Genomic DNA, 25,014 nt, shown 5'->3' with positions numbered 1-25,014 from the left:
GCAGGACAGGCAGCTGAACAGAGGGTCAGGCCCCAGCGAGTTCTGGAGCTGCTGCAGATTTCATTGTCAAGGGGCAGGCTCCATCCTGCTGTGTGTGCTACTTCCAGACAAAGGGGCTTTGTCTTTGCTGACTTCCCAGCTCCTGTCACCACTCCTTCAAAGTCCAGCTGCTTGACTCCCTGCCAAGGCTGTAGATTCCTAGGGAAATGACCTTTGCTAAGCAAAGACCCCGCCTCTCCTCCACTCTTCATAACAGGGCATGGGGCCGGGGGTGTCAACATTCAGGACAATCCTGCCTTCATGGAAAAGTGTGTAAAGCACAGATACATGCCCTTGGAGCTCTACAGACTCAGTCCTTTCCATTCTGAAAAATCTCTGTTCACGCCTCTGTTTGTCTGCCCATCCATCCATCGATCTGGTGCTGTTGAGTACCTCTTGTCCTCATCTTTCTACATCTCATCCCTTGCAAATGGGGTGGGTAGTTTGGAGTCTTAGAGTTTAGAGGGAAAATGAGGAGTCTTGGTGGATAGTCAGTAGGTGAGGGCAATTGATACTATATCCTTGATGAAGATCATAGAACAGACCCAGGCCAAGTGCAGCACGAGGGAGTTCACAGATACCTGCTGAGAGTCTCATTTCAGCTAGTACAGAGGCCTGACAGGTTCTGGACACTCCTTGATGTATATTTCCTTTCTTCAAGGTTATGGGAGGTGGTAAGCAAATGCTATACGGCTCTAAATTCTAATCAAAAGAACATACTTGGTGAGAGTAGAAATTGTGAACTTTAGAAAGAAAGCTTTAATGTTCTCTGCCCAGTCCATGCCTTAAATGTTACAGTTGCCAAACTCAGGACTACTGACATTTTAGACCAGATAATTCTCTGTTGTCGGGGAGCTGTTGTGTACCTTGTAGGACATTTAGCAGCCCCCCTGGGCTCTGCCTAGTGTGTGCTGGCAGCAACTACTGACCCAAGTCATGACAATCAAAAATGTCTCCCGGCATCGACAGGTGTCTTTGAGAACAGCTGGTCCATGTCACTGTTCAGGGGCTCTCCCCCAACAGCCTCTGCCATTTCTGACTTGCCGTTTCTTTTGCTCGGCCTGTGTCCTCTTCTGGATTTTTTCTCTCCCCTTCCCTTTCTGGTCCATATTCCCTCTTTACGTCTGAGCCAGTTGCAGAAGCATTGCTTGGACCTCTGTGTTGGGTTTAGTGCTCATCATTCCTGACACTTCCCTGCCTCTCTTCTTTATCCCCTTCCACACACACTACTTTTAATGAGTATGTTTCTGGACACAACAGTGAACCAGACAGACAAGATTCCTGTCCCACTGTCTCTTAATGGGGACAGATCGCAGGTAAGTAAATGAACAAACCTGACAGCTACAGATGGAGCTAAGTGATATGAAGAGAATAGGGTGATGTGCTATAGTGCTTTGAATTGTCTCGTGCCCTGTAATGAGAAATATGTTTGTCCAGTTGTATTTTATGTGATCTGTCCCCCATTAGACTCAGTGCCATGAGGATGGGGCTGGGATTGAATCAATCTGGTATCATTAGTGCCTAGAATAGAAGAGGTGAGTATTTGGTTGGCGGTAACTGTAGGAAAGAGTGAGTACCACTGTGCCAAGTTGTAACACTGGAGAAAAATACATCTGTACTACCTGCATCTAGAGAGAGGTGTAGGTAAACTGCGTGGGATGGTGTCTATAGTCAGAGCAGGGAGAGACCACCATGGCACAGGCTTCCACAAACTGCTCCAGACCCCCGAGCTCCACAGAGTCATAGGATTTGGCAAGGTCACCAGTAGAGGAGTTGTTCTGGAGGGGCTCGCTGTGATTGGGAAAGGGAAGGAGGTATTAGGGACATGCTGATCGAGGTGAAGCTTCGCTCGAGGGTAGGGAAGGGCTTGTGGGGATGACCACAGCCCTCCAACTTTTGATGATGTTAGAGTGGAGGGTTATAGCCCACATCAGGAATGCCTCTGGGCCTGGTAATTTCTTTGGCATAAAGCTGATGGCACTTGCTGAGACGCCAGATGTGGTGGGGGGGGCTTGTGTGGGGCCGCTGTCACCGACTGCTTCCATTCTGTACGCTGGGACCTTCGCACCCTCCTTGGCAGTGTCTGCTCTCCCTGGCTTGGAAGGGCCCCTTCCTGTGGCTCTGGTGGCTCCCTGGAGTGGGTGCGAGCTGGGAACCTGTGGGTGGCCAGGGGTGGGTCCTGTCTGGTCCCTTTCCAGTTCTGGCCATTCTCTGTCTTGGTGTTTGGTGGTCCCCTTGTCTTTTTCCCATGTTAGTTTTTTTGGCTCGTGGTCCCAATCAATAAAGGGAACTTTATTGCTTGTCTGCCTTGCTCGATGTGGTAAACTTGCTTCCAGACAGGGTCAGAATCACATGGATACAAATGAAGCTCTATGTTGGGCTGTAGTGTTGTGAATTTTTTCCCTTTTATTATTTCTGATACAAGGTAGTTGGCATAACGGAAAGAGCACGGGTTTGGAGTTAGATGGACTTGAGTTCACAATGCAGTTTACTGGGTTTTGGAAAATACTTTACTTCCTCTGAGCCTCAGTTTTATTACCCGGAACATGGGAAGGGGAGGCTGTGGGATGGAGATGCTGGATGGAGAGCACCCAGGCTGTGTGTGACTGGGGCAGAACGGGCGCCCAAGGTGTGTTTTCATGGGGGTAGTTCTGCTTTTTCCCTCGTGGAAAACATCCTTGTTTCAGAGCTAAGATTCACTGATTCCCCTTTTCTGGCAAGCAGGTAATATTCTACAGAGAAGCATTTAAATCTAGATGGGGATTGCTACTGAAGGGAGCTTACAAAAGCCTAATGTATTCTGAAAAATTTTACATGTAATCAACTCCTCCTCCTTTCCTGAGGACACTCCCTCCTGCGGCAGGTTCTGAAATGGAGGGATCCTTATAGAAAAGACATTCTTTCAGAAGTAGAGTCAGAGAGGAATTTTCAGTGCCTGTCAGAACGATGAGGAAGAAAAGACAAGATCAGAGAAGGGAAGCTTGATCGCTTAAGTCTTTGAATGTGAAGAGAAAAGAGGTACTTTTCTAAAGTACAGACAGTTTTCTAGCACTCAAGTTTCGCCAGTACAGATTTTTAAGATTCAGCTCATTTTTAAATTGCTCCGTGTTTCAATACTTTAAAAAAAAAACAAAAAACCAAGCTCTGTTTGATTCACTGAATAAATATTCCTTGAGCACCTCCTGTGTAAGAGGCCTCCAGGGGATGGGCTTGGTGCTGGGAGTCTGGGACATTCTGGGCCCAGTCTCTCTCCTCCCTGGGCTCTGGATTTGGGGGAAGCTGATGGTTGGACCCTGGGGCGGGTGACGCAGTCCTCTGTGGATGTGCAGAAGCTGAAGGGGCATGTGATTTGGACTCATGGCAATTCCAGCCGAGGGCTAGGGAGACCGTGGGGAAGATGCGTGAAGAGCATAGCATGCTTTTGGCCCTGGATGAGAGAGAGCGAGAATAGCTGGGCTGGGAGGCTAGGTGTAGCGGGGCGGACGGCACGAGATCGAGGCTGACCACCAGGGCTTCTGGGCACCAGGAGTGGAGTCTGGACTTTATTCAGAAGGCTGTGAACAGTTACTGAAGGGAGTCAGGCCATTGTCGTTTCTTCTGGGGCCTCTTTCAGGACCCTCGTGATTTTCCTGCCTTGCCCACGCTGCACCTCCCCTTACCTAGTCTCTTCTGCACCCCCGCCCTAGCAGATTCCAGATTTGTGCACCCCTGGACTTCATGTCTCATCATGTTACTCAGAAGCCATTCGTGCTCCCCGTTTATTAGAGTATAAAGTGCAGACTCCCTAGCTGACATTCAGCCCCATTTGTCCGCTGACCCTACCTTGTGTCAGCACCTCAGATCCATCCGGTCACCCTTTGCTGCTAAGTAACATCCCCTGAAGGCGCCTCGATGTTTCCTGCACATAACAGTTCCCGCAGACTGGTGTGCATGCCCGTCAGCTCGGGGAACAGCCCCCAGGGAACCTTCCCTGACTCTTCGCCCCTTGCTCCAACCTCTGGTTGGCATTAGAGTCTCTCCTAGGAGTTCCTTTCCCAGGACTCGCTCCTGAACCTCTGTTATCTAACAGTTCCCTGTTTGAGATCTCAGAGGCCCTCTCCTCTCTGCCTCCCCTGCCTGACAGCGTCCAGTAGTAGTGTTTGTTGGATCAGGGTAAACATGCCTGTCTCACTGGGGGCTTGTGGTAAAGGAACATGGTGCCTCAGCAACACTGGCTTTGTTGCATGTGTCTGCATTCTGGCACGTTTAGAGGGTTTAGGCTTTGCCTCCTTTTCTTTAAGCCGTAGCCCCTCTGAGAGGATTCCAGTGTTCTTATTATATCTCTGCTTCCCTCCGTGTGATGGGAGCAGATTAATAAGCAGTTTGGCTGTGCATGAGAACTTTCAGCCTTTCCTTATTAACAGAAAATTGGATTTTATGCAGCTTTGCCCCTTCACAGAGGGGCTGCCCAGCAGAGGCTGATTCTTGTGCCCTCTGCCAGCCTCTCCAGGCAGAGAGAGTGTGGGCTAAAGAATCTCCACGGAAGGGCCAAGAGACTGCAGGCTGGTGATGGAAGGAAGGCTCCTGAGCACACGCTGGGCGTGATTCCCTCTTGTTAACATGAAGAACTCTTGCTCCTTGCCTGTCAGTACACTCTTACCTAGTCTCATCCCTGCTGGATTTTCTTCTTGAGGTGTGGAAAGCTCTGCAGTGAGACAGGAGAAAAAGGATGTGGTAGTGATTTCCTGTGGAGGAGAGAAATGGGTGTCATTCTCTGCCTTCTGGAAAAACAGGATCTGCAGTGGCAATGGGTACACATCAGATTGGCTTATTAGCTCTTAGCCATCGAGTCCCTGGCTCTGCCCTCCTCTCTCTAATATTTACTAGTTCATAGAAAATATTATTTCATTACAAAAGCACTGGAAAAAGCCAGGGGAAATAAGGTGAAGTTAGAACCAAGAGTTGGAGGTCTGCAAAGTTAATAGATCTTGTGTGTGTGTGTGTGTGTGTGTGTGTGTGTGTGTGTGTGTGTGAGAGAGAGAGAGAGAGAGAGAGAGAGAGAGAGAGAGGAGAGGAGAGGGATGCGTAGAGAGAAGGGTGGGTGTTCCCCATGAATGCTGAGTCACATCTTGTGGGGATATAGGTTTGGAGTGAGACGTTTCTCAGCCACAAACCAGTGAGTTTACAGGTGACTGTTGGCTCACCCACTGCTTTGCGGCCCAGACTGCTGGGTACCAAGTGCTAGGGGGTCAGGAAAGTAATGGGTGGTTTCTTTCCTCTGAGAATTCCAGGCTGACATAGATGATGCACTATGCCTTTAACAAAGGGGAGAAGCATCAGTTAAGCCAAAGAGAATACCAGTTGTATACAACCAGGACAACTGGCCTTATTTGTGTGTCCTGCCTGAAAAATAGGCCCTTGGCATTACATTTAACAGTGTTTCTGTGTGTGATCACTGGGCCGATGGAAGAAGATGTGAGGATGCTGTTCTAGGGGTTGAGGGCTAGTTAGTTTATAATCATTTTACTCCCAGGTTTCATGAAAGCAAGTATCAGACCAAATCTACCTTGCATACATTAATTAGGCAAGCAGTAGAAACCAGCCTAATGAGCCCAACAAAATACATAGACGGGGATTCTGAGCTATTTGGCATGAGGCAACCCAAAACCCTTCAATTCTGTGGTGGGATGCAAGGCCTTGAGATGTAGTCTCAGAGACACCATGGAAGATGCCAGCAATAGCATCAGACTGTCACAAATCTTTCTAAGAAGCACAATTGTATAGCATAACTGCTTCTAATAGCATAATTGTTCATAGCACATGAGAGCAGAAATTCTTTAACTTAGATCTTACATTAAAACAGCTAATATAGCCTTGTGGAAAAACAAGGCCTCAAAAAATTGGCCAAAGGCTCAGAATTGTTTCTCTCCACGGAAATCTTTAGTAAAAGGCGAAAGATTTATGCGATCTGAAGAGAAACCAGAGCATAAGTTTATAAGACCCCCCATCTCAGTACTCCTGTAACTGCAACTCCTAGGTCACTGATGGTGGCTTGTTATCCATGAGCGCTGTTCCCTACTTAGTTTACACAGGAAATTCTGTAAGTAAACTTCTCATAGTCAGAAATGTTCAATTGGAAGAAATACAATCTTTTCAAATTTAAAAGACTATTCTATGCAGTGTACTATGGGTATGCAAATGAGAAGTTTGAGTCATCCACTTTCAGAGTCTTCAAATACCTTTGTATTCACGGCTGCTTCTGGAGCCACCATTAGGGGGCGAAGCAGAAGTCTGTTTCTCTACCCTATCCTGGTTCAACCACGGAAATTCCAGTTTTATCCCTTCTGTATGTTGGGACTTGGGAGTACAGTCCCATTCCTTTCCTTTGCTATCCCCTAGCCACCAACACAAGCAAGATACAGAACCACAAGAGCTCCTTCTTGCCGCTGCTTTCTAGACACACCTATCCTGCTTTCCCTGTCCCTAACCCTTGGAAGCCACTCCATGGTGTTCATCTCATAATTTTGTCATTTGGAGAATGTTATACAAATGGAATCATACAATATGTAACCTTTTGAGACTGGCTTTTTTGGTTTTTCTTCCCCACTCAGCATAATGCCCTTGAGATCTGCCCGAGTTGTGTGTATCAGTAGTTCATTGCTTTTCATTGCAGTGTCCACGACACAGATGGACCACAGCCTGTTAGACCGTTCCGTTGTTGAAGGGCATTTTGGTTGTTTCTAGTTTTTGGCTGTTAGGAATACATCTGATACAAATACCTGTTTACAGGTTTTTGTGTGGACATAAGTTTTCATTTCTGAAGGATAAATACCCAGGAGTTTGATTCCTGGATTGTATGATAAGTGTATGTTTAATTTTGCGGAGAGCTGTCCAAACTCTTTTCAGAATGGTTCTGAGATCCTATTAGCAATGCACGAGATGCTTAGTTTGTCTGCATACTTGCCAGCATCTGGTATTATCAATACTCAGATTTTAGCTTTTCTGATAGATATGCAGTGGTATCTCCTGATTTAATTTACATTTCCCTGACAGTGATGTTGAACATCATTTCATGCACTTATTGGTCATCTGAATATTCTGTTTGGTGAAATACTGTTCATGTCATTTGCTAGTTTTCTCCCTGGATTTTTTTAGTTTTTACTGTTAAGTTTAGAGAGTTCTTTGTATAGTCTAGTTATATAGTCCTTTGTCAGGTGATTTGCAAATTTTTTTTTTTTTTTTTTTTGGTCAGTAACTTTCTTTTCATCCTCTTAGGATCTTTCACAGAAAGTCAGTTTATTGATTTTTTTTCCCTCTTATGGATTATTTTTAAGAACTCTTGGTCTGGTTGTATGGCCCAAGGATTTTTCATTTTTCCCCCCAGACTTTCATAGTTTTGCATTTTACGTCTAAGTCCGTGATCCATTTTGATTTAACTGTTTTAAAGATTTTATTTTTGGAGCACCTCTGCCTTTGGCTTGGGTTGTGATCTCAGGGTCCTGGGATCGAGCTCCGCGTTGGGCTCCCTGCTCAGCAGGTAGCCTACTTTCTCTCTCTGCCTGCCTCTCTGCCTCCTTATGATCTCTGTCTGTCCAATAAATAAATAAAATCTTTAAAAAAAATTTATTTTTAAGTAATCTCTACACCTAATTTGGGGTTTGAATTTACAACCCTAAGATCAAGATCACACACTCTACTGAGTGAGTCAGCCGGTGCCCTGAGTTAATTTTATATTACTTAGGTGAAGGTTTATTTATTATATTTTTTGCTATGGATGTCCAGTTGGTACAGCACCATTTACTGAAAAGAATATTTTTCCTCAATTGAATTGTTTTTGTACCTTTGTCAAAAATCAGTTGGCCAGACTTATATGGCTCTATTTCTGGGTTCTCATTTCTGTTCCATTGATCTGTATATCGCTCTTTCCACGAATGCTATATTCTCTTGATTACTGGTAAGTAATTTTTCTAATTTTATTCTTTTTCAGATTCCTTGGCTTTTCCCTGTATGTTTTAGAACAAGCTTTTCTATTATCTACAGAACATTTTGCTGGTATTTTGATAGGAATTGTATTAAATTGTTAGATCAATGTGGGGGAAATTGATGTTTTTACTATGTTGAATATTCTAGCTCACGAAGGCAGGAGATCTTTCTATTTACCTCTTTATTTATTTCATTAGTGTTTTGTAGTTTTTAGCATACAGATTTCATAAACGTTTTGTTAGATTTATACCTAAGTTTTCTATTTTATTTTTCTTAACGCTTAAATTTATTTTTATTTTAAGTAAACTCTATGCCACGTGTGGGACTCGAAGATTAAGACTTGTTTTCTCTACCAACTGAGACAGCTACACACCCCTAAGTATTTATTTTTTGAGCAGTAATAAATGGTCTTACAGTTTTAATTTCAATTTCCACATGTTAACTGCTAGTATACAGAAGCATAATTGGCTATTATATTGTATCCTATGACTTTTCTAGACTCATTTATTATAGGAAGTATTTTTTCCCCCTTTTTTGATAGATTTGTTGAGATTTTTTACAAAGACAACCATGTCATCTGCAAATCAGGACAGTTTTATTTCTTCATTTTCAATCTGTATAACTTGCATTTTCTTATTGTACTGTCTAGGATTCCCAGCATTATGTTGAATAAGAGTGATGAGAGTGTATATCCTTGTCTTTTTCTTACTCTGAACCAGTCAGGCTTCACCGTTAAGTGTGAGGTTTCTGTATATTTTTTGTAGATGTTCTTTATCAGGTTGAGGATGTTCCTATCTCTATTTTTTGAGAGTTTTTATGAATGAGTATTGAATTTGTCAGGTAATTTTTCTGCATCAATTGATATGATCAAGGCATTTTCTTTATTAAGAATATGTTAATATGGGGTGCCCGGGTGGCTTAGTTGGTTAAGCATCTGCCTTGGGCTCAGATCCTGATCTCAGGGTCCTGAGACCGAGTGCCACATTGGGCTCCTTGCTCAGCAGGGAGCCCGTTTCCCCCCTCTGCCTGCTGCTCCCTCTGCTTGTGTGTTCTCGCACTCTCTGACAAACAAATAAAATCCTAAAAAAAAATACGTTAATATGGTGGGTTACTTTGATTAACTTTTCAATATCAAACCAGCCTTCTGTCCCTTGGATAAACTCACTTGGTTGTGGTGTATGATGTTTTCTTTACGTTGCTGGACTCCATTTGTTAATATTCTGTTGAGAATTTTTGTGATTATGTTCATGAGGGATATTGGACTCTAGTAATCTCTCCCTTCCTCCCCTTCTCTCTTTTTCTGGTATTGTCCGATTTTGAACAGTTATATGTTGTCTTGTATTTTTAACTTCAGATTTCACTTGTTCACATTTGTGATCACTTATAAAATGAATTAGTGTTTCCCTCTTAAAGAGAACGTCTTCGGACGTCTCATAGAATTCTTCAGTGAAACTACTTGGGACTGGAGATTTCTTTTTAGGGAGTGTTAAGCCATGAATTCAATTTTTGGGTTTTTTTTTGTATTTTGTATTGAGTGAGTTCTGGTAGTTTGTGGAATTTTCAAGGAATTAGTCCATTTTATCTAAGTTGTCAAATTTATGTGTATAGAGTTGTTCATAGTATCCCTTATTAGCCTCACTAATGTCTGTGGAGCCTGATGATATTCTGTTTCATTCCTGTTATCTGTAATTTGGGTTGTGTTTTTTATTCTTTCTCCATTTGCTAGAGATTTGTGAACTTGATTTTTACAAAGAACGGGCTTTTCGTTCCACTGATTTTTCTCTATTTTTCTGTTTCTTATCTATATTTACTTCTTTGTACTTACTCTGAGTTTATTTTGCTCATTTTCTAGTTTCTTGAGGTGGTGCCTTAGAGTTTTGTGACATTGACTCTTTCTAATGTACATACGTAGTGTTACGAATGTTTTTCCAGCTTTGCATTAGCTGCACCCTACATGTTTTGATAAATCGTACTTTCATTTTTATTCAGTTCTATTTTTTTATTTCCCTCAAGACTTCCTTTCTGACTCACAGGTTATTTAGAAGTATGTTGCTTTACTTCTAAGTGTTTGGGGATTTTCCCATTATCTTTTTGGTACTGATTTCTCATTTAATGCCATTGTGGTCAGAGAATACACTCTGTATGATGAAATTCTTCTAAATTTGTTGTTTTATGGCTCAGGATATAATGTATCTTAGTGAATGTTCCATGGGTACTTAAAAAGAATGTGTGTTCTGATGCTGTAGGATGGAACGTCCTATAAATGTTGATTAGATCCTGTTGGTTGGTGGTAAGCTTTCTTGTATTCTTGATTTTCTGACTAGCAGTTTTGTCAACTATTGAGAGAGAGGGGTGTTGAAGTCTTGTGGATATATCTGTTTCTCCTTTTTGGCTAGTTCTTCACAGATTTTACAGCTCTGTTTTTTGGTACATACACATTTAGGGTTGGCACATTTCCTTGTTGGATTGGCCCTTTTATCATAATTTAGTGATCCTGGTTTTCTTTCACCGGAAGTCCGCTTGGTCTGATATTAATATACTGGCTGCTGCTTTCTTTTGTTTGGTGTATCCTTTTCTGTCCTTTTACTTTCAGCCTACCCATATTGTTACATTTGAAGTGAAATTTTTACAGATGGTGTAGATTTGGCTCATTTCCTAAAAAATTCTTTCTGCCATTTTCTTTTAATTGGTATATTTGATTTGATTTGAGTTCATTCAGCATCTTAACTCTGTAAGTTTATACCTTTTGTCAAATTTGTGAAATTTGTAGCCATTATTTCTTAATTTTTTTTCAGCCGTACATTTTTTACCCCTTTCCTTCTAGGATTCCAGTGACATACACATTATATTTTTTATAGTTGTATCTCAGAACCCTGAGGCTCTGTTTATTTTCTCAGCCTATTTTTCTCTGTTACTCAGATTCTGTAATTTCTGTTGACCTATCTAATGTTTGATGTTTCTTTCCTGTGTCCTCTACCTCCACTGTGAATCCCATCTGTGAGTTATTTTACTTTGTTCATGTCATTCCTCAAATCCTGAGTTTCCTAGGCAGGCTGCTTTCTTCTTTCCATCTTTCAGAATCTTCTTATGTTTGTCTTATAATTACATCCAGGGTTTTTAGTCATTCTTCATGGGAGGGTTGGGGGGAAATGAGTTTATTACGGAAGGATGTGAAAAAAGATCCACGTGAACATTCAGATGGAAGAAGTGCATAGGTGAGGTCTGTGGGAAGGGGTGGGGGGCTTCCATGACCTTTCCAGGAGCACCCCTCTCCCAGCACCATCATGAGCTTACCAATCTGGAAGTTCTGTGAAACTGGTACTTCTGGGATTTTTATGGAGGCTTTCTCACATAGGCAAGATCATTCACTTGATTTCTAGTCTGTCTCCCTTTTCCGGAATGGGGCACGGGGTGGAAAATTCCAAACCTCTAATCCTGGCTTGGTCTTTCTGATGAGCAGCCCTCATCCAGGAGCCCAACAAGAGTCACCTTATTACAACAAAAGATGCTCCTCTCACCCAGACAATTCCAAGGGAATTAGGAACCCTGTGTCAGGTACCAAGTATTAGAACAAAAAATTCTCTCAGTGCTCTTATCACAAGAAATTATAAGGGTTTTAGGAGCTCTGTGCAGGCACTGGGGGGAGAGGCCAATATATGTATTTTCTATTTCACAGGGAGGTCTCATTTTGAAAGCTTGGGCAGCTGATGGGCAAAGGGGACAGACGGAAAACGTGTGTGGGAGAACCCTTCACATACTCTGTTCGCTTTCCTGGTCTTTCATGCAGTGTGTCAAATTCAAAAAGAAGAATGATATCTGGGGCTATGAAGACTTCCCCTCCTGTCCCCTGGATATATGACAAAAATGTTTTTCTTTTTTCTCTTTTATCACTCATATCTTCTTAATTGGCCTTATGCCCTGGGGACTGTTAACATTTGGGGATTCTACCCAGAGTTCATTTGCTCAGGTTTGCCCACTGCAGAGATGTTGTATAGTAACTAGTTGTTGTTGTTGTTGTTTTTAATGTGTGCAAACTTTCCCAAGCAGAAGGCAAATCCTCTGAGTAGGAGGGCCATGTTAGGAGCCAATGCTCCCAAGGGGTGGGGTGGGGGTGATTTTTTTTTTCCCCCATGTTATTGTGACTCACTTTGTCTTTTTGGTATTCAGAAGAAGTGACAATAATGGGATGTGTGATTTATTAGCAGAGTTTGTAGCTAGGAAATCTTATGTAAATCATTTATTCTCTAGCCATCCTGTTCTATTACCTTTTTTTTGGTCATGATCCCCAACTTATTTATCGCCTTATTACTGGTTTACAACTCGTTTTTCCATATACCTTATAGAAAATAATAGTTTTTCCAGTTGAGAAGTGTGGGGAAAAGAATATAGTTTTTGTGCCTTTGGCTTTATACTAAAATGCAATATTTACTTTTAAAAATTTGATTCTCTTTGTTAGCTTCAGGAAGAAAAGGAGAAATCTAGACAAGGCAGGGAGGCAGAATCTATACATGTTTGATCAAGTATATGCATAAGTTTTGAATACTCTGGAGCAACTCCTAGGAAGTAGATAAGGAAAGGGTTAGCCAGAGATTGTTACTGGATTTACATTGTTGTTAGGATTGAAGAGATTCGAAGAATTTAGGTCTTTTGATTTTACTAAGTCATCTTGAGAGATGTTTTCTTTTCTTCCGTGGAACACCTCCCTGCTCCCATCATACCCTGGGCAGATTTATGAGGCTTAGATCATGAGGACCAGTTAAGAGACTGGGAAGGATGGAGTATAGAACAGTTGTGGCCTGTGCTGGCCCTGTTGATGGCATCCCCACTCTTGTGAGCATCTTCTTTACCTGCGCAAGCTGGCAGAAACATTTAAGCAGATACTTTATTGATAGAAAAAAAAGCCTTGTAGTGAAAACATTTTATCTCTTTAAAATTTTTTCTTTAGTAGCCTCCACACCCAACATGGGGCTTAAACTTACAACCCTGAGGTCAAGAGTCTGATGTTCTACCTACTAAGCCAGCCAGGCGCCCCCAAAACATTTTATCTTTGAGGAGCTGTTGGTTGGGGGAAGAGTGTTGTGTCTGGAAATTATGAGCAGTAAAATAATTGAGTTCAAATTATTTTAGACATAGCAAAGCATCTGTTGAAAGATAAAACTATTCCAATAATTGCTAAATGAATCATTAGCCTGAGTTCATTCAGAGAGCAGTGCTGCTTTTGTGCAGGATTCTTACAAATTAGTTTTCTCTCTTTCTCTCTCTCTTTCTCTTTTTCTTTTCTCCTCTGGAAATTTATAAGCCATTTTGGTGAGCTTGCTGCCTTTGAACATGTGGGAAAACATTTCTGGATTCCAGTATCTTACAAAGCTTTTCTCTGTTCAGAGAGAACTTTTGCTCAATGTGCTGAGTTCTTAGGAATGGTCTCGAAGTAAGTAATCTGAACATAATGCTATTTAGGAAATAGATACACAAAAGTGTCCAGTATTTCTGTAATATTTCCTTTTTTGAAGAATGCTGGATGTGAGGGTAAGGAAAACAGTAATATGCAGTAGATTCTGCTCTCTATTGTTTTCTCTATCTCAGGAAAGAGTTTTGGTAGTGAAAAATACAGATTGGTGGACAAGGTAGATCATTTTCTGTTTGGGTTTGAAATATATAAATTGATACACTTGTGAATGTGACACACTCATGCCTTCCTTATTCTAGAACCTCCTTGGACTGACCTGCTGGTGTTTTGCTTCGTTTTATTTTCCTCCACTGAATAGACTTATTTCAAAATAGTGCTCTTCAAAGCAAATTATTTTTGTAGTGGGTTCTGTTATATAGCTGGAGCTGGATTGCAGTCAGAAGAAAAATTCCCTCCAAAATATGTTGATCAAGATTCCATTGCAGACCATAAAATCCACACTAGTCAGTTTAAGCAGAAAGGAATTTATAGCAGGGATGTAAGGAGATTTTAGAGTAGTCGAAAGGACTGTAGGGACAGGCATGAAGTGAACTTCCAGGAACAAGTCCCAGAGCAAAACTGTGGCTGGTGCACAGGTCCCAGCTTGAGTAGATAGTACTGTGGTGCACTAGCCAAAACTGCCACACAGGGCAGCTGGCGCTGGCGCACCTCTGGACCGACTGGACCCTGGAGTGTCCACTGATGCTGCGGCAGGAAACAGGGGCCTCTACCACTGTTCTTTCAGGAGAGCCTCACAGCCTAGACATCTTTATGTTCTTACACCTTCAGAGTCATTGTGTATTTGTTCATCAAAAGTTGGGGTGCAGGCAGATATGCTAGCTAGCTGCAGGGAATTCTGGGAAATGTAGGGTTTTGTTTTTGTGGGTTTTTTTTTGTTTTGTTTTTTTTTTTTTTTTGCCTTGTGACCTCTAATGTTTAGGAAGTCACACCAGAAAAGTGTTGGAAAAGTGTTGATTGAGCCAGTGGGCAGAATCTGCCATACAGAGCCAATATTTTATTTTGAGGAGAAGGTTAGTTAGGATGGTTGTTTTCCTATGGCATATTTTATTTTATTTTATTTTCTTATTTTAGAGAGAGTGTGCACGCACGTGAGGAGTGAACACGGTGGGGAGACACAGAGGGAGAGGGAGAGAGAAACTCTAAGCAGATTCCATACTGAGTGCGGAGCCTAACGTGGGCTCCATCTCATGACCCTGAAGGATCACCACCCTGAGATCATGTCCTGAGCCAAACCCAGGACTTGGACACTTAACCAACTATGCCACCCAGGCACCTCTCCCATGGCATTTTAGATGTTGCAGCTTTTCTGAATGTTCATGGTTCCCTTTTGTTAACCATGAATTCACTCCTTTCAGTCCACTTTCTAGAATCCTTCTTTTCTTTCCTTTTGACTGGGTTAGGGGGATCTTGAGCATGTCAACTGTCTCAGATTTTACCTATGAGTGTCTGTTTCAGGATATGAACTTAAAAACTGTTGAATTTTTGTTTCTGGGGTTATCAGAGTACAATAGTTTACTGTTTATGTATTATCAAATACATAGTACAAATCACTCTATGGGAATCCCCACCCAACCTCCCTTCAAGGTTCCAGAGAAGTACAGAAATTAATGTCAGATTTAACTCTATTGAGTCAAGCAGTTGAACATTCTAGCTGAAAATTCTGGAGCTGGATGGTGGTTACGGTTGTTTCACAGTGTAAATGGACTGGATGCTGAGCTGTACCTTAAAATTTACCATCTTAACAATTTTTATGCTATATGTATTTAGCACAGAAATCCAGACTTAGCAGCCTAGGACCTAGGGCTTTAAAATCAGGCTTTGTCATATGTTGGCTATTGGACCAGGGGCATGATATTTAGCTTCTCTGAGGATAGTTGACTTATTTTTTATGGGTGGTATCCTACTACATACTGAATATACTGTAGTAGTTCTCCCCCTAATCTGGGAAAGAGGGCAGGCTAGGTGAGTGGTGGACTTTCTGGGACAGAGCAGGCAGACAGGGTGGAGGCCAGGAGTGGTCACACAGGAGGGTGAAGGGAGATCAACCCCTTTCCTAAAGGGTGGGTACTTGGTCAGAACTCAGTCTGTGGGCAGGTGACTAGCTCTCTACTAGGGCTTCTTTCCTTCAGTCTGGAAAATAACTTTTTTTTTGGGTTATTCTCTGAAAGGAATCTTCGACATCATGCTAGTTCATCCCTTCATTTTACCTGCAAGAAGGCTCAGGTCCAGATAGCCAAGGGACTTATCCAGGTTTGTGCATGAGCAGAAGTGTGATGAGAACTTAGGATGCCTGACTGCACTTCCGCACCATTTTTTCCCCCCACCATTTTTTAAGGCGTGCTGAATGTTGGGCATTTGTGGTTAAGTCAAGATTCTACTCTCAAGAACTTGCCATTTCTTCTCCCTGGAGAGAAAACACATGAACCAATTATAATAAAAAGCACTAGAATAAGATCTGCTATGATAAAGGGGCGGGGACTGAAATGTGAATGACAGAAGGGGGTGCAGGAGGTCCTCCTGGAAGAGGGGAAAAGACATCATACTGAGCCAACGTCTCTGTGGTTATGGTGGCATTAAGGAAGTACCCTCTTAGTTAGGGACCATTTGGTCAGATAGTGGGGTGCACTCTGTACATGTGTGTGTTTGCATCTGTTGGTCTGGGTGGGGCTCCCCTGCCCCACAGGTAGAGTCAGCACAAGTAGAAACATCTTGGAAAAGGACTTCCTCTGTGGTAACAAGTCTGTGTTTGAAATTCTGCCCCCCCCACTAATTTTGAGCAAATAATTTGCCTATTCTGACCTTCTATTAAGTCATCTGTAATATAGTTTAAAAACAAAATGGCTGGAAGGGTTGTTGGGAGGTTATCCTTAGAAAACACATATGCAGGAGCACCTGGGTGGCTCAGTCGGTTAAGCATCTGCCTTCAGCTCAGGTCATGATCTCAGGGTCCTGGGATCGAGCCCCACATCGGGCTCCCTGCTCGGTGGGGAGCCTGCTTCTCCCTCTCCCACTCCCCCTACTAGTGTTCCCTCCCTCTCTCTCTGTGTCTCTCTCTGTCAAATAAATAAATAAAACCTTAAAAAAAAAAAGAAAACATATATGCAGAATATTAGTGATTTATGTGAAAAGGAAAGGTTTCATTTACACAAATATATGTGGTTGAATCACATCACTGTGACCTCTCTTGCCTTGCAGATTTTCAATGTCTTGATGGTAGGGGGTTGGTGTTGGTTCTACGAGTTCTCCAAGGTGAGGAATACGTGCAGGATTTCCCACAGTGCCTAGGATAGAACTCTCCTCTCCATATGGAAAAGAGGCATTTAAGAATACCAGACCTGGGCCATTTCTTTTGAACTGTCATGTGCTTTAGACTTCTCAGTTTTGCCTGGTTGCAGATTGAAAGATGAATAACTTTGAATTATTCAATTTCAATTATTTCAATTATTCAATTTCAAATTTCAATGATTTCAATTTCAAATATTTCAATTATTCAATTATTGCAGATGAATAACTGTATGTGTTAACTTATTCATCTAAAAAATTCTTGACTCTAGTTGCTCAGGGCTTTCCATAGTGTGCAAGATGATGGTTGTCCAGTTTGTAAATATTAGGTGGTCCAATTTAAGATTTTTTTTTCCCAGATTTTATTTTATTTGAAAGAGAGAAAGTACAAGCAGGGGAAGGAGCAGGAAGAGGGAGATGCAGGCTCTCTCTGAGCAGAGCACCTGATGTGGGGCTCCATCCCAGGACCCCGGAATCATGACCTGAGCCGAAGGGAAACGCTTAACCGACTGAGCCCCCGAGGCGCCCCAGGTCCACTTTAGCGTGTCCCTGCCTGAGAATCATATGAGGTGGGGTGACCTGTTACAGATCCTCTGGGGTGATGAACATTCACCTGTCGGGAGGCGTAATCAGTGTTAGATCTTTGCTACTCGACATGTGGCCCCAAGTCCAGGAAGCCTCATCACCTGAGAGCTTGTTGGACATCTCGAATCCCAGTCGCCATCCCAGAGATAAGAACCTGGGCCAGAATCTGCATTTTAGCAAGATGTGTGGATGATTTGTGTGCATACTGAAGGTTGAGAAGCACTTACACAGAACATGGGGTGTCCCTGGGAGTTCAGTCTCCCCTTTCACTGTGGAGCTGTCCTGGTTCTGTCTGGCTAGAATGTATCCCCAGTCTATGTCTGATTCACTTCGAGAACTGAAGAATAGTTTCAAATTGACTAAGAATTGCAGGGTCAAGAAAGGAACTGGGGAAGGAACAAAATATGGAAAAATTATTCTTGATTTGAGTCTCTAACATTTGCCTTGAATTGTATGATTGAACTCAGTGTCTGTAAAGCTTTTGCCTATAAAAGCAGGCCAGTCAACATTTTTCTTACCCAAATCATTAATCACTAGTTATTGGCCATCTTGGTCTGTTCTTGGCTCAGCTTTTCTGTCCAGTTATTTCTGTAGGTAAATATTTTAAATGGAGAAGGACAGACATGAGAGATATGTTTTTATTTCTTTTAAATGGATATTTTCTGAAAAGGAATTAATGATGAAAGCCTGTATAATTTTTGTTGATGGGGTATAACCAGCACAGGGTGTTCAGTAATCCAGGGCCTTCTGGTGGAACATAAAGGTCTTTTTGGTTCTTATATTTTATGAGATATCATTTTTCTGCTAAATAATTAAGGTTGGAAAAGTTTGGAAGCATGGGTAAGCCTGGGGTTCTGAATTTTAAGTGTAATTCTGAGTTAAGAATATTGTATTTAAAAAGGTAAAATATTGGAATATTTTTTGAAGGGGAATTAAAAAAATTCAAGCCTGGCTTTTAGTGTTTTTACCTTTATCCTTGTTACAAAAATGGCATTTTCCTAGTATGACATCATCATGTGACCTTTGAGCTTGTTTGCCTTTATTTAGTTAATTTACTCTCTGCTAGTCTGAAATTTTTCAAGATGGGAAATGAGCTTTAGCTGGGGTCAAGAGCCAGGTTAAAAGTTTGAGTTCCCTGCTCTGTAGCTGCCTGGCTGTGAGGCATGGGCATGTCCTGGGCTCTGATGTCATCATCTCTGAGTGGAAGGAACTGGACCAGATCCATGATTTTGATGGGAATGGGGCTCTATGAGCAGGTCGTGTGTGTATCAGGATCTTGAATGTGGAGAACATGTGTGATTTAATAACATAAAATAACATAAAATAAAAATAACACAAAATAAAACATAAATAACATAAAGTAACATAAAATAACATAAAAGTAACATAAAATAAAAATAACAAAATAAAAAAAATTAATAACAAAAAATAACAAAATTTAATAACATAAAATAACAAAAAATAAAATAAAATAACATAACATAAAAAATAACATAAAATAAAAAATAACAAAAATAAAAATAAAAATAACATAAAAATATAAAATTTAATAACCTAAAATAACAAAAAATTTAGTAACATAAAATAATATAAAAAAAGTATTTATTTGGAAAATGGGAAAAAATGCAAATAAGTGGCACCATAGAAAGCATGATACAGTCTTGCTGGCTAACGTAGAATGGGAAGTACATGAAACTAGCAGTGCCGGTAACAGTTTTTAGTGAGTGTAGCATGCCAGTAACTGTTTTAAACTTTTGGTATATGTATATGTGTGTGTGTGTGTGTGTGTGTGTGTGTGTGTGTGTGTGTGTATATATATTCTCATATATATATATTCTCATTTAAACTTCACAAACCCTGGGGTGCCTGGGTGACTCTGTCAGTTAAGTATCCAACTCTTGATTTTGGCTCAGGTCATGATCTCATGGAGCCTGCTTGAGATTCTCTCTCTCCCTTTGCCCCCACACCCCATGCTCTCTCTCTCTTTGTCAAATAAATAAGTAAACCTTGAAAAAAGAAACAAAAATCCCTCATAGACCCCTAGAAGATCAGTAATGTTATCATATGAGCCTATAGAATAGAAAGGTAAAGAAAGCATCTCGTTCAAGATCATTATAACCAGTATATGGGTAGATCTGGGGTCTAAATCAAAACAAGTTTGCAATGTTGGCTGCTAGGTTTCCTACCTCTGTATTCATAGTTTGATATGAACCAAGATAAATTCTATCTATATTTTACCTTCTGGAAAAAGAGTTTTATTATATGTGTAATGGTATGAAATTGCCCCTCAATCCTCAGGTATAAAGAAAAAAATCATGTATTTTCCTCTAAATCCAATTAAAGTTCCATTGGCAGAGACTGGTGAGTTGTTCAGGATCAGTAGCACTAGGGGATTCCTTCCCCGCCCACACAATTTGGCTAGAAAGTCCAGAGGATCTCAGATCCCCACTTATCATGGTGGTGCCGAGATGCTCACTGGCCAACCTTGCGTTGCCCATTTTAGAGTGGCCAGTCACTGTTTATTCCTTCCATACTCACCTTGGCCACCACGATCTCCCTGGGGCTCCTGAGGCCAAACCAAGGCTTTTGGATGTCAGTTCCCAGCTGTTCACTTGTTCAATCTTGCCAGAAGTTTTCACCTGCCCCTGCCAGGGAACCACACAGACCCTGTGCCTGGTACGGGTCCAGACACGGTGCTAATGGACACAGAGCTTCCTGAAGGGAAGGGAAGCATAGCTCTCATTCTTTCATCCTAATCCCATAGGGAGTTGGTTAACTTCTCTATCAAATTATCCTCCTGCCTGAAATGACAGCAAGACTTAACAGGATTGACCTTAAGCAATTTTATTAGTGTCCAATTTGCATTTCTCTTGTTTGTGTGGCTAACCTGAGATGACCTCAATTCATTGCTTGCGGTATCTGTGGGACACTGGGTACATGAATTCTTTAAGCCTCTGTTTCATCTTTTATAAAATGAGAATAATAATGGTTTCTGTTCCACAGAGGGTGCTGGGGGATCCGCTCTGACAAGATGCTTCTTTGGAGAATGGCAAGGAGACCAGCAGAGCTGGAGGGAAGAGTCAAAGTGGGTGGGACTGTGGCAGCGCCTGGGCTGGAAGTGTATAAATGCCATTTTATGGGGTTTGGACACACACTGGCCTTCTTTCGGGTTGTTTCATTAACTGGAGTTTGTGTTCTGCTTAAGATGTACGAAAATCCCTCTGATTAACTTGTTTCGGCCTATTTAGGACCCGACCGACTTTGAGTGGAGCTTCTGGATGGAATGGGGAAAACAGCGGCTGCTGCGGTTTCTGTTTGGCCACGTGGTTGTGTCTCAGCTGGCCAATGTGCTTGCAAGGAAGGTATGCTTACGTGCTTCGTTTCCTTTTAAGCTGCTTTCTTTGCTTTCTGAGAGAAAAGAGTCCTGAACTGGGAATCAGGAGATGTGGATATTAGCCTCGGAAGCCTGGAAAAGATGAGAAAGACCTGCTGATGATCAAAAAAGGCATTTATGATAAATGTTTCATACATTCTTATCTTTCACTTGCTTCCTCCAAGTTATTTTTAAAACCATTGAAGGTTTTAGAATAAAACGAACTACAGACGGTATTAAGATCATACCTAATCAAATGATCTTACTAAAACAAATGTTTGGGGTGCCTGGGTGGCTCAGTGGTTTAAAGCCTCTGCCTTTGGCTGAGGTCATGACCCCAGGGTCCTGGGATTGAGCTCTGCATCGCATCAGGCTCTCTGCTTAGCAGGGAGCCTGCTTCCTCCTCTCTCTCTCTCTCTGCCTGCCTCTCTGCCTACTTGTGATCTCTGTCTGTCTGTCAAATAAATAAATAAAAAATCTTTAAAAAAATTTTTAAAAAATGCTTGTCAGGACCTCTGATTTCTCGTATAAGTTCAGAAGAAAGTAGAGTGAATGATATCATTAAGTGGGAATAATTTTAATGTCAAATAATTTATGCCATGGTAGCTGTTGTAGATCAGAATTCTAGTAGTATTGTTTATTTTGACCCTGGCCTGGAGTGGAGGATAAGGGCTACTTCAAAGGGGGTGTTTGGGAATTGCTTTCATACGCAGGAAGATTGAAAGCCTCTTGGTGTGTTTAGCTACCCTGGGATTTGAGATATTACCAGGAGGATCTCTCTGTAGTGGAGGGACCACGCTTTGTCCAGAGTCTTCTGCTATATGCTTCTCGACTCTGTAGATTCCTAATTTGAAAAAAAATGAGTCTCTGCTGGGGAATCTGTGTAGTAAAGATAACCAGAAAGTGACTTGAAGTCAGCCCACAAAAAATGTTTGATATTTGGAGGTTCATGGAAGTGAAGAAACAAGACACAGGAGCCTCTGGGCAAGAGAGACCAGAATGTGAGACTGAGAAAACAAGGTGGCTTGAGAGGTGGACCTGACTTGGGCCATTTTTTAGCTGTTTCCTGAAAATTGGTACTTTTAAGGCTCACTTCTCATCCTGGAAGATAGGAAATCCCAGCAGCACATTAACTTTCTTTGTTTTAAATATGATATTGATTACTTTTTGTATTCAACTGATTTCCATCTTCTAAAATGGCAAAAACTAAAATCATTACATGTGGTCATATCTTCATACATTAGAAATTTCCTAGGACTTTCTAAGCAGACCCAATAATAAATAATACATGTTTGGGATGTCCCTAAGCTAGTAAGGATTATATAGTATAGGTACTCAAGCCACAAATTTGTTTGGTATTTTTTTAAGAGTTCAAGTTTTCTAGAAATTTAACATTTTTGTGTTTAACCAAGGTTTCTCTGCCCATAGGTAAATGACTTACTCTGCCCCTAGATCTCAGTTTTCCCATCTGTAAAATGAATAGCATAATACCTGTCACTTTTATTTTGTGAGGGGAAGGTGAAATGTCCAGGAGGCCTGTGAAAAGTGTCCGGTCTTACTACTACTGCTGTGGTAAGGGTCAGTTGCAACGTAGCCGAAGAATATTAGCTGGTGTATTAGGTCCTGGGCTTTCTCACTGATTATCTTTATAACTTTAGTAAAGCTCACCACTGAATTTTAATTCATCATTTTCTGTAAAGTAGGGGTAGAGACAGTGCTGTTCTTTTTTTACCACCTTAAAAAGTGGTGGGTTTCATCTGTTAGAAATCTCATTAGAAAGTAAGGGTTTGGGCACCTGGGTGGCTCAGTAGGTTAAGTGTCTGCTTTTGGCTCAGGTCATGATCCTGGGGTCCTGGGATCCTGTCCTGCATTGGGCTCCTTGCTCAGTGGGGAGCATCCTTCTCTTTCTTCCTCTGCCCCTCCTCTCTGCTTGTGTACTCTCTCTCTCAAATAATTAAAATCTTAAAAAAAGTAAGGGTCAAACATGGAAAAGATAGGACAAATAGAAAGTACAAAAGAAGTGGGAGATATATCATAATCCGTGGAAATGGACCTATCCCCACCCATGTCCCCCAGAAAAAGATTGTCAAACTGGATAAAAGAAAAACAGAAATAAAGGAAAATAAAAAAAGAAATAAAAACATAGTCCTGAGATGTGCTTCTTAGCAAGATCTACTTAAAATGGGGGACATGGAAAGTTTAATAGTAAAAGGATGGGAAAGATGTTCCAACCAAATCTAAGACTCTCCGTCTTCCCTGCCCACCCAAATACTGGTACAGTTTTTTCAATAGCTGGCAAAAAGCATTATTAGTGACAAAGACATTTATTGTTTAATGATGAAGAGTTAATTAGGAGGGTGTTATAATTCTACTTTTGTTTGTTTTAATATAATGCAAAATTGGTCAGTACCATAAAGATAGACAAATATATGATTATAGGGATTTTTAAAAAATTTTATTTATTTATTTGACAGAGTGAGAGTGAGTGCCAGAGAGCATAAGTGGGGTGAGAGAGCATGAGCACGGTGAAGGGCAAAGGGAGAAGCAGACTCCCCGCTAAGCAGGGAGCCTGATGTGGGGTTCAATCCCAGGACTCCAGGATCCTGGAGACAAAGAAAGATGTCCAACCAACTGAGTTAGCCAGGTGCTCCTATGGGGAGAGATTTTAACATAATTTCATGACTAATTGATATATAGAAAAAACAAGGAAAATATAATTAATAAGCTTGATATAAGAAGTATATGTAAATTGTTAAACCTAACAACTAGATAATTCATATTCTATATTAAAGAATACAGAGTATTAATAAAAATTAACCACATAAGGGTCGCATGGGTGGCTCAGTTGGTTAAGCATCTGCCTTCAGCTCAGGTTGTGATTCCGGGGTCCTGGCATTGAGCCACGCGTTAGGCTCCCTGCTCAGTGGGGAGCCTGCTTCTTGCTCTTCCTCTCCCTCTGCCACTCTCTTCCTGCTCCTGTTTTTTCTCTCTCTGTCTCAAATAAATAAAATCTTAAAAAATTAATCATATATGGACCATAAATTTCAACAAATCTCAAAAGTATTTTCAAATAGATTTTGAAGTATGTGTTTTATATAGGTTACCCTCTTTAATCCCAGTGCAATTAGGTTTGGAAACCAGTAACACAGGATGACCTGAAAACTCTATTTCATTTAGAAATTAAAGAGAACATATTTTTAAATAATTTGTAGGCCAAAAAAGAGATCATACTAGAAATTAGAAACTAGAAATGAATGAAAAATATTACATATCAAAACTTACAGGGTGTGGCTAGAATGATACTTAATTGTAAACCATAATCTTACATACTCATATTAAAAAAAGAAAGGCTGAAAAATACTGAACTAAGCATACAAATTAAGTTAGAAAGAATAGAAGGAAAGGAAAGAAACAATAAAAATAAGAGCAGCAATTAATAAAATAATCACTGGCAAGATTGGTCAAGGAAAAAGAAAGTGCACAAATAAGCAGTATTAGGTATGGAAAAGCTGATGAAAAAATATAGTAAGAGGATATTTTGTACAACTTTACACCAAAAGTCTTGAAAACTTTGGCAAAGCAGACACATTGCTAGAAAATACAACTTACTGAAACTGACTCATGAAGAAATAGAATGACCAAATTGTGCTATGACCGTGAAAAGAAATTGAATCACTAGTCAAAAATCTATCTGTAAAGAAAACACTAGTAATATACCAATTCTGCCAAAAATCCAAGACACAAATGACCTAAATCTTTCCCAGACTTTTTCAGAAAAGAGAAAAAGAGGGAACATACCTTTTAAGAAGATAGTATAAAATTGATACCAAAACCAGAGGATGTACCCTACCAGATATTATGACTTATAAAGATATGATAATGAGGACATTGTGGTATTTGCAGCAGGGTAGAAAAATGGACCAATGGAACAGAATAGAGTTTAGAAAATACCTGTGCATAGATGGACACTCGTTTTGTGACAGAATTAGCATTTCGGATCTGTGTGGAAAAGATGAAGTGTTTAATAAACGGTGGTGACACAATTGTTTAGCTGTGTTCAAAAGAAATGCACACTTTTCCTTTTCAGTGGAGATTAAGGACTTACAGTGAAAAGGTATATTATTTTTAGAAAGCGTGATGTGGAATATCTGTTAATGATGAGGTTGAGAAAGATTTCTTAAGACACAAAAAGTAGAAATTGTGAAGGAATGAATTGGTAAGTTCTTATTCTAATGTAGTTAAACTTATCAGTGTATAATCCTGTGTAATCAGCAGTGTGTACATCATTGGATGTATCCAAAGAGAT

General features: G+C 41.0%; 1 protein-coding gene and 1 non-coding gene across 3 annotated transcripts in view; one reads left to right on the top strand and one right to left on the bottom strand.

Moving 5' to 3' along the window:
• HHAT (hedgehog acyltransferase) overlaps positions 1–25,014 on the top strand; it is a 320,626-nt gene that overhangs the window by 27,765 nt on the left and 267,847 nt on the right. For both annotated transcript variants that reach the window (XM_032878104.1, XM_032878103.1), the window contains exon 4: positions 20,584–20,697. In XM_032878104.1, the coding sequence (XP_032733995.1) occupies positions 20,584–20,697 (114 nt within the window). The remainder of the gene's footprint in view (positions 1–20,583; positions 20,698–25,014) is intronic.
• Positions 5,889–6,006, bottom strand: LOC116879887. The gene has a single exon (XR_004385121.1). It is a non-coding gene; the product is annotated as a U5 spliceosomal RNA (small nuclear RNA).

The sequence above is a fragment of the Lontra canadensis genome, unplaced genomic scaffold, assembly GCF_010015895.1.
Source record: "Lontra canadensis isolate GAN:19392208 unplaced genomic scaffold, GSC_riverotter_1.0 scaffold63, whole genome shotgun sequence".
In the NCBI taxonomy this organism is placed as follows: Eukaryota; Metazoa; Chordata; class Mammalia; order Carnivora; family Mustelidae; genus Lontra; species Lontra canadensis.
This window is presented reverse-complemented; position numbering and strand designations above follow the sequence as displayed.